This window comes from Neovison vison, chromosome 4 (assembly GCF_020171115.1).
Source record: "Neovison vison isolate M4711 chromosome 4, ASM_NN_V1, whole genome shotgun sequence".
NCBI lineage: Eukaryota > Metazoa > Chordata > Mammalia > Carnivora > Mustelidae > Neogale > Neogale vison.
The window spans coordinates 82,001,067-82,011,122 of record NC_058094.1 but is presented as its reverse complement, the minus strand read 5'-3'; the positions used below and the strand labels follow the sequence as shown (position 1 = coordinate 82,011,122).

The 10,056-nt window shown below is 38.9% G+C and overlaps 1 protein-coding gene across 3 annotated transcripts in view; it reads right to left on the bottom strand.

Moving 5' to 3' along the window:
• Positions 1-9,211: 9,211 nt before the first annotated feature.
• ST18 (ST18 C2H2C-type zinc finger transcription factor) overlaps positions 9,212-10,056 on the bottom strand; it is a 103,160-nt gene continuing 102,315 nt past the window's right edge. For all 3 annotated transcript variants that reach the window (XM_044245608.1, XM_044245610.1, XM_044245609.1), the window contains one exon: positions 9,212-9,542. In XM_044245608.1, coding sequence (XP_044101543.1) covers positions 9,402-9,542 — 141 coding nt within the window. In that variant the 3' untranslated portion in view covers positions 9,212-9,401. The remainder of the gene's footprint in view (positions 9,543-10,056) is intronic.

The following is a 10,056-nucleotide window of genomic DNA, read 5'->3' as shown; positions in this document are numbered from 1 at the left end:
TTTAATGCAATCCCTATCAAAATCCCATCCATTTTTTCAAAGAAATGGAACAAATAATCCTAAAATTTATATGGAACCATAAAAGACCTTGAAAAGCCAAAGGAATATTGAAAAAGAAAGCCAAAGTTGGTGGCATCACAATTCCAGACTTCAAGCTCTATTACAAAGCTGTCATCATAAAGACTGTATGGTACTGGCACAAAAACATAGATCAGTGGAACAGAATAGAGAGCCCAGAAATAGACCCTCAACTCTACGGTCAACTAATCTTTGACAAAGCAGGAAAGAGTGTCCAACGGAAAAAAGACAGCCTCTTCAACAAATGGTGTTGGGAAAATTGGACAGCCACATGCAGAAAAATGAAATTGGACCATTTCTTTACACCACACATGAAAATAGACTCCAAATTGATGAAGGACCTCAATGTGAGAAAAGAATCTATCCAAACCCTTGAGAAGAACACAGGCAGCAACCTCTTTGACCTCAGCCACAGCAACTTCTTCCTAGGAACATCGCCAAGGGCAAGGGAAGCAAGGGCAAAAATGAACTATTGGGATTTCATCAAGATCAAAATCTTTTGCACAGCCAAAGAAACAGTTAGCAAAACCAAAAGCAACTGACAGAATGGGAGAAGATATTTGCGAATGACATATCAGATGAAGGGCTAGTATCCAAAATCTCTAAAGAACTTAGCAAACTCAACACCCAAAGAACAAATAATCCAGTCAAGAAATGGGCAGAAGACATGAACAGACATTTCTGCAAAGAAGACATCCAGATGGCCAACAGACACATGAAAAAGTGCTCCATATCACTCGGCATCAGGGAAATACAAATCAAAACCACAATGAGATATCACCTCACACCAGTCAGAATGGCTAAAATTAACAAGTCAGGAAATGACAGATGCTGGTGAGGATGTGGAGAAAGGGGAACCCTCCTACACTGTTGGTGGGAATGCAAGCTGGTGCAGCCACTCTGGAAAATAGCATAAGGGTTCCTCAAAAAGTTGAAAATAGAGCTATCCTATGACCCAGCAATCGCGCTACTGGGTATTTACCCTAAGGATACAAACTTAGTGATCCGAAGGGGCACGTGCACCCAAATGTTATAGCAGCAGTGTCCACAATAGCTGAACTATGGAAAGAACCTAGATGTCCATCAGATGAATGGATGAATGGTTAAAGAAGATGAATTGAATTTCAAAAATTAAAGGGAAAACTTTCAAGGACCAAACAGATGAATGGATAAAGAAGATGTGGCATATGTATGCAATGGAATACTATGCAGTCATCAAAGGAAATGAAATCTTGCTATTTGGGATGACGTGGATGGAACTAGAGGGTATTATGCTTAGTGAAATAAGTCAAGTGGAGAAAGATAACTATCATATGATCTCCCTGATAGGAGGAAGTAGAGATGCAAGATGGGGGGTTGGGGGATAGGTAAAGAATAAATGAAACAAGATGGGATCAGGAGGGAGACAAACCATCAGAGACTATTAATCTCACAAAACAAACTGAGGTTTGCTGGGGGGAGGGGGGAGGGAGAGGGTGGTGGGGTTATGGACATTGGGGAGGGTATGTGCTATGGTGAGTGCTGTGAAGTGTGTAAACCTGGCAATTCACAGACCTGTACCCCTGGGGCTAAAAATACATTATATGTTTATAAAAAAATAAAAAAAATTAACAAAAAAGCATTATGATTGCTAAGCTACAGAAAAGGCAAAAAGTAGAATATTTTCTTAGATTTTCTTTTTGAACATTCTTTCTGGCTTTTTGCAGAAGGTATGGTCAGACAGACATGTAATGAAAGTCACACACACAACTTTGTATTTTCTAGCAGTTACATTACCAGTAAGCAAAAATAGAAGGAGAATTTCATTTTAAAACTATAGTTTATTCCAACCCATGTGCCCCAGATATTTTTACATCTGCTCTGGTACCAGATGTAATTCAGTGCTTGGTCGCTATAGTTGTGAATGGTGCTGGAAGTGCAGGAAGGCAGAGACAGGGAATGAGCAGGTGGGTCTGAGGTTAGGAGGAGAGGGTGAAGGATGGATGTAACTAAGCAGCTTTATTTATTTATTTTTTTTTAGGAAGAGCTGAGACAAAGTGAAACTGTAAGATGTTCTCAGCTGTGCACAAGTTATTTAACCACTTTGTGAATCCTCTTCAAAATATGTAATGATCATAATTCTGAATTCACTGAGTTGTAGTAAGAGTTATAGCACTTGGGAAATTCCTGATGAACATTAAGCACCGAATAAATGTTCACACACACACTTTAAAAAAAACAAAAACAAAAACAAAAACAAAAACAAACCTCAGAATGTTTTGGAGTACCTGCGGGAACAGGGAGCTGACTTCACGCTTGAACAGGACTATGGATTAGCTTCTGCTGTTTTCTGTAAGGAATCTAAATTCACTTTTTATTTAGTTTTCAAAATCCTTATGTTATCAAGGAATGATAATTTTTCTTGTACTTGTTTCTTCCCTTTCCCTTTCACATTCTCCTCCTTCTACTCCTTTTCTTCTTCCTTCCCTGGTTTGGTTGACTGCGTACGTTTTCCTTCTGATCTAGATGGTCGCTAAAGATGGGAAAGGGCATGTGGGAGAGAATAAAACATTCACTTTTGCTTTATTTTCACAGACGTATCCAAAGGAGGTTGTTGAAAACCTTTAGTGTTAAGCTTTTAGGTGTTTGGGTGATTCAAAATGGAGCCATGTATGCATCTGTTTGCTGAAAAATTGAAGATAATCTATGTATTCATGGTTGGTTGTAGGAATTACTTGGGCCTGTAGAATCCTCCAGAATACAGACACAATGATCTGTTGATAGAACAAAACTTTGTTTACCTTGACAGGGTGTTCCCATCTGAGGAGAAGGGCAGGCAAAGGGTGGTTATGTATGCAGTTTGGGGGATCTGATTTAAGGAGGACTTTTTAATAACAGTGTGATTGTAATTGGGTAGATTCACAGCCTATGGCAAAGCTGGGGTTCAAAGTGAGTCTCAGAAAACAGCCATTTCAGGCTGGTGGTTGTTCTGAGATGGGTATTTACTCTGAGAGTACCTTGTGTAGTTCCTGTTCAGATAAATATATTGTTAAGAAGTTCCTGGAACAAATAATGAAAATATTTTCAATTCTTCTTCCTGGGCAGAAATTTCCTGGAATAGTAAACTCATGTTAATGGAGACAACCCAATAGTGGAGGCATGTTAGAGAAGACAGCACTCTAAGGCCTGGGAGCGGCCAGCTGTGTATGTGGATGTTTCTGGTCCTTGAAAGTTCTCCCTTTAATTTTTGAAATTCAAGTACACCAGCCTTGGAAATAAATATTAACAATGATTTCCAGTGGCTAAAAGTTTGGTCCTTCAAAAGCATTATTAAGGTGTCAAATCCCCAAAGTGCTATTCTTCAAAATATCTAGCCCATACGTCCAGCTCTGGATTTCATCTCAAGCCAGACAAGATAATAAATTACAGAAGAAAAATGACTATATTTATATATGATAAGGCATATTTGAGCAGACAATTGTGGAACAACAGCTGTTTCTTAAGATCAGGGAACTTCATGTTCTCTTTATGTTTTTAAATATTTAATAGCTGCTAAAGGTCAGTACACAGTGAACTTTTATTTGCCAGAGGTCAATCCAAAACTGTCAAATATACACGGGGCAGCTAGGGACAGAACACAATAATTATGTTGTTTTGCCCCCCCAAAATGAGTTATTTACATTTTCTTCATAATTTGGCTGTTATTACAGCCCGTATTAAGATTTTCAATCCCAATTCATCAAGTAAATGATTAAAATGTCATACTTTTATGATATGCCTTTACAAGAAAAATTCATCATAATAGTGTGGCTTAAATGTGAAAATGATGCTTCTTTGAACAACTTCATCTGGAGCAGTGATTAAAATGACTGCCTCTTGCTCAATAACTGTGACTGGCGGCAGGTTAGGATGACGGCCAGCAAACTGGAGGATGGCTAAAGACAGTAATGATGGTCAGCAGGAGGTACAGGAGCTGCTCTCTGGGCCAGAGCTGGGTTGAGTACTGATGCTGGTACTTAACTTTTGGTCATCAAGAAAATTCAGTATTCTGTCTAAACCTCGGGTTTCTATCTGCATAACAGATAGCACTGTTGTGGAGCCTAGGAGAGCCAGCTCAAGGGCTTCAAGGGCACCAGGAGGCTGTCGGTAATGGTAGGTAGGCATGTAGAGAAAGGGGAACCCTTATGAAGGTTCCTTAAAAAGTTGAAAATAGAGCTACCAGATGACCCAGCAATTGCACTACTGGGTATTTACCCTAAAGATACAAATATAGTGATCTGAAGGGGCATGTGTACCTGAATGTTTATAGCAGCAATGTCCACAACAGCCAAACTATGGAAAGAGCTTAGATGTGTATCAACAGATGAATGGATAAAGAAGATGTGGTGTATGTATATACACAATGGAATATTATGCAGTCATCAAAAATGAAATCTTGCCATTTGCAATGATGTGGATGGTATTATGTTAAGCAAAATAAATCAGAGAAAGACAATTATCATATGATCTCACTGATATGAGAAATTTGAGAAACAAGACAGAAGATCATAGGGGAAGGGAGGGAAAAATGAAACAAGACAAAAACCAGAGAGGGAGACAAACCATAAGAGACTCTTAATCTCAGAAAGAAACTGAGGGTTGCTGGAGGAGATGGGGGTGGGAGGGATGGGATGGCTGGGAGGAGGGTATGTGCTATGGCAAGAAAAATAAAAATAAATTTAAAAAAAGATTTAGGAATATGGGACATGGCTGGGCTCTAGCATACATCTTGATCTGAACCAGTTCTTGTTTTCTTTCTTGCAGGTGAGGCGGGATCTGACAGGTTACTAGACTGATCCCCACAGATTACATCTTCAAAATGATGGAAAGAGGTTGAATGCTAACACTACTTTTCCCTAGTTTTCTGGTCTTGAGCAAGTTACTCACTTCCCTGAGCACCAGTTTCTCTGTCAGTTTAATTGGGCATGGTGATATTTACTGCATAAATATGGTTGAGGATTTCATGAGACATAGTATACAAGGCTTCACTGATTGTGTCTGACAGTGTAGACAGCTATTAGCCAATTAAATCTGCTTACTTTATAATTATCTGCTGACTAATGAGAGGAAATAGCAGGGTACTATTCCCAGACCACACTAAAATGGACATAATGTGTGGGAAGAGATGTAGAAAACATTAGTTTTGTGAATAATAGGAAATCATTGATGTATCATAACAAGTCTCATTTTTAAAAACTTTTTCTGGTGAGGCAGTTCCTTTTTTTTCATCCAGGCCCTTGGTTCCAGTGGGAGCATTTTAGTTCTTTGTCTGAAGGCCCAGAACCTTTCATGAAATGGTGAGAACAGTCTTACAGAATAGGCTGAAAACAAGCACAGCAGCACTCACTACCAATTTTCATGTTCTACTGTACAGTAAAGATATAGCCCTGAACATTTTTCTTGCTTTGATGAAACAATTTTAACTGTTTGAATTGCTAGAGTAATAATTATTTCCAGTGGAAATCCAATGCTGTCATTTTTGTTTTTTGTTTTAAAGATTTTATTTACTTACTTGTCCGCAGTGGTCTAGGGAGAAGCGGGCACCCCACTGAGCAGGGAGCCTGGTGTGGGACTTTGTCCCAGGACCCTGGGATCAGAGGCTTAACGGGACTGGGTCACCCTGGTGTCCCTCATTCCCTGGTTTTAAAGATTCCTTTGGCATTCTGAAGTCTGCTCGTGGAAATTGGCACCCCTCAACATGGTCGGTTATAGTGTGGCCCCCTCTGACACTTAACTGGGTTCCTTGCCTCTTATCGTCTCACTTCTGACTACTTTTTTTTGATATTTTCACTACCTTATACTGCTTGGTTGGTGATTTGTCTCACCAGCATGCTTTTGCACATGCAATGCCTGCTTCCCGCAATGCTTTTCCTGGAACCTGCCCTACACCCCCGTCACCAGCACGTTCCCTGGGACGGAGTTTGTTAGGTGCCCCCGCACACCTTTTTCACAGGAGCCTGTATGCGTGGACATCACAGTACTTATCACTCATTTCATCATCCCTCACTGGGTTGAAGGGTCGTGGAAGCCAGGAAGTGGGCCTCACATAATATCCTTGAATTAAACCTCTGTTGTATGAATGTATGAAGCCTAGCAATGCCTCTTTTATTTCCAGTACCAGTAGGACTGGTACTCCTCTTCTGATATGTTGGGAGACAGGGACACAGACACCAGTTCCTGATTGTGAAATTGCAATCAGGATAAGATACACATCCTCTGTGAAGGGTGAGCTAAGAACACAGCTGAGCATATTGGCATCTTGTGATCCATTTTCATAGAGTGTATCATATGCACATTTGGTATGAATAAATTTGGTGACTCAAAGCAGGCTATCTTGTGCATTAACGACTGTGTGCCAACCCCTGACCTGCTTAGGTCTACCCAAGTATAGCCCTGGCGTTCCTTTGGGGAACCAGACTTCCCTTCAGTCAATTGTTCTTCATTACATGGATTACATTGAGTATAAATGTCAACCAGTCCTAGAGATATGTAAATCTGGACAGAAACTGGAAAATTAAATTAAGCTGATTATTTGACATTAAATAGGAAAAATACACAAGCCAAGGAGATGCTGTCAAGAATTAATCATTATTTTTCTTTAATTAGAGTTTAGCTGGCTTGTATGAATACAGAGATACACTCAGTACCCAAAGCAATTGTGGAATTAGCAGATACAGGTGAATCACCTGTTAGTGCTAGCAAAGTTTTCCCTCACATCAAAGGTAGCCCCTGTTCTGGATGTGTATACTGAACCAAAGGCTGTGTCAACTTATCAGTTGGCAAAAACATCCTGCCCACTTGGGATAAAATAATGAGCCAGGCAGACTGGTTGGCGGAACTGAAATGCATCAGCACTACTTGACTCTGGGGCAGTCTACCTCAGCAGACCTCCTCCGGGACAGTGCTTTCCATGGAATGGCAGTAATGGTCTCGATAGAGTAGCCCAAGAAAGAGCACAGCAAAACTCATTATCAATTTTTATTTCCTACCATACACCAAATGTACAGCACTGAACACAATTTTGTTGTTTTGATGTAAGAAATATTAATTGTTTGAAGAAACAGTATACAAACAAGCTACTTCAAATTAAAAAAATGCATACATCATTGCATTTTTGCTGTTTACAAAAGACCCAATTTACAGTATCTATCATTAACAGAGTTGAAAGGAAAAAAATCAGTGCACATTACAAAACACATCAAGTACAAAGGAGGCAAATAAATACAAACATACTTCACAAAACAGTCTGCTCAAACTATGCAAACACAAATAAATTAACCCGAAGTCATAGTAAATTATAGTAATAAATACATAGGTTGGTAAGAGATTTCTTTTAAATTAAATAAAATATATAACAAACTTGTTAAAATATTTAGCAAATTAAACTTTTGTCTTTGTAATAAGTGAACTTATTTGTATGCCTCTATCAAGTACTGTATAGCAAAATGTTTGCAAGTACATAACTTTAATAGAAAATTTTGTTTGGTGTCCCATTTATAATAGACAGCACATATGGTAGCTCTTTTTTTTAAAAGTGATTTTTAAATTAACACCGCTCCTACCTAAGAACAGACATCTCATTTTCACTAAACTAATATTCAAGGGTTCAAATGAACCCCAAACAGAAGATAAGCCCCACTTAGTACATAACAATGACCACAGTGTCATGGAAGTGGAATTACTGTTGATATTACTTTTCATTTGTGCAGGTAACAGTAATAACAGTGGAATATATCAAGCCTGTGAGTGCCATCACATTCAATCTACATATCCATGAGGCTAATAAAAAATAAACACTTTTGTTATAGCACAGAAAATTAAGCCCACACTAAGTTCAAGTGTCCATTTACACGGAGGCACATTGCACACGAGGTGTGTGTGCACACCAAAAAGGCAGTTTAGCTGGTTGTCTATACCTTTTTCTTAAAAAAAATAAATATAAAAAAACTTTTGAAACAATGTTTAACTACTTTACAATCCCTGAAATAGACATTGCCTTTACTATAGCAACTACTAAATTCTGATCCATCCAGAAATCCAAGATTTGGGGCTCAATTTCATGCGTGTGTGAGTGTATGTGAGTGTCTCTCTGTGGGTATGTGTCTGTGAGTGTGAGTGTGTATACTTTGTAGCGCTTGTAGTTCTATGGAAAGATTTTTATCAAATTGAAAGTTCTCCTGTTGCCTAAGGAGGGTAAGACAATGCCACCAGTGTTTAAAGTATTTACTTGGATCAGAGTAATGTATTTTTCATGTGTTACTATATTTCCTGTTCCTTTCCAGTCCACCCAGTAAGATAAATGCTATTTCAGGGGATATGGTATCTACAAAATTTTCCATTTGGATGTGTTTGTATTTGCTAAGTACAAATCTACATCAATATTGTCACTTGTATATTGTACCAACATATGGCAGGAAAGCCTGGCTGGTCACATCAAGTCTTATTTCTCATCTTGGGATAAGAGTTGCCAACTATCTGATATGACTTGAAAAACAAACAGACAAATCTGCATCACTAAAAAAGCTTATGTTTCTTTAAAACATGTCAAATAAATAATTCATATTAACTAAAACCGTACAGCCAAGTCGAATACTTTGCTGATTGCTATATTTAATTATTGCTAACAAATTCTGAACAGGCTGTTTTTCCAGTACACTGTGCTACTGTGAGTGCGCATTTCCCACTAGTGGGCGCCATTTATCTTCTTATTTCTTCCCGCACCTCACGGCAAGCTCATTTACAAATACAAAAGCCAGTAAAAGGGAGGAAAAGAAATGTGCAATAAAAATCAAACCGGACCATAGTGCAGTCCTTAGACAAGGATTTCCTTCTTACTTTTTTTGTTTTCTCATTTAAACCCAGCAAGGTGTGTGATTTGAGAATAGCATTTCTATTTAAATTCTATTGGAAAATAAATTAATAAACACACTTGTAAAAATATGGCAGACTTCAAAATGCAGTTAAAAGATAAAAAACTCTTTGATTAGAAATAAATAAAATATAAAAATGTCACATTTATTTTACATATACTTTACAAAAAAAAATCCAAAAGAGTGCAATGAAGAAATAAAATTAAAACATATGAAAATAAATAAGATCTGATATTTGACTGCATCGCTTTTAATCCAAAGAGTCTATCATAGTTTTTCTTTCCTTTTTATGTCAGCTGGGGGGAAAAATTAGTGCAATGTTGCAATTGTAAATGCAGTACGGCAACCTATGTGCCTTAGCAGCACAGGAGTCCCTTCCAGATCCGTCTGTGTTACTGCTGTTTGTAATTTCTGTTGCCTGGCAGCGCTGTGGTCCTACACATGGATGCCCTTCACTGCCTGTTTGATACTTTCCAGCAGAGCTTTGCATTCCGGGGAATAGTCCCGTTCCAGATTGCTGTACATGTCTGTGAGTGTATTTACATATGCTTCAAAATTCTGCTCACTGATAGGCCCCTAAATGAAGACAAAATACATTGAACCAATCAGAGTCACTCAGACTGGGACAAAAGGAGGACCTAGTAACACGAAGAGTATCAGTGACTCCAGGGGCTTACAGGGAAGGGAAGAATCCATATGGCTGCTGGAGTTTGAGGAGATGGAGAGACACTGAGTATGTTGGGATTCAACTGTTCACTCTTTACTCCATTGATAGACTTGCTGTGATTGTCAATATTTTGCGGTCAGTTTGGAGCTGTGTCATATAGATACCTGGCTACTGAGCTGGACCCCTCAGAGCTGCACTGCTTCTTTGGGGGAGGCTGCCTCAGCTTCAGTTGCACATGCCCAGCATCACAGACCTCCTGTCTGCACAAGGGGAATGTTGGAGAGGCTATGGAGGAAGACTTTGCTTGAACCAGGTGGTTCCTTTGACAGCACTGGGCTGGAATTAAAGGCACTTAAGATCTGAGCAAGTTGCTCACTAACGAGGTGGAAATTTTTTTCTTTTTTCATCCTCAGGCACCTTTTT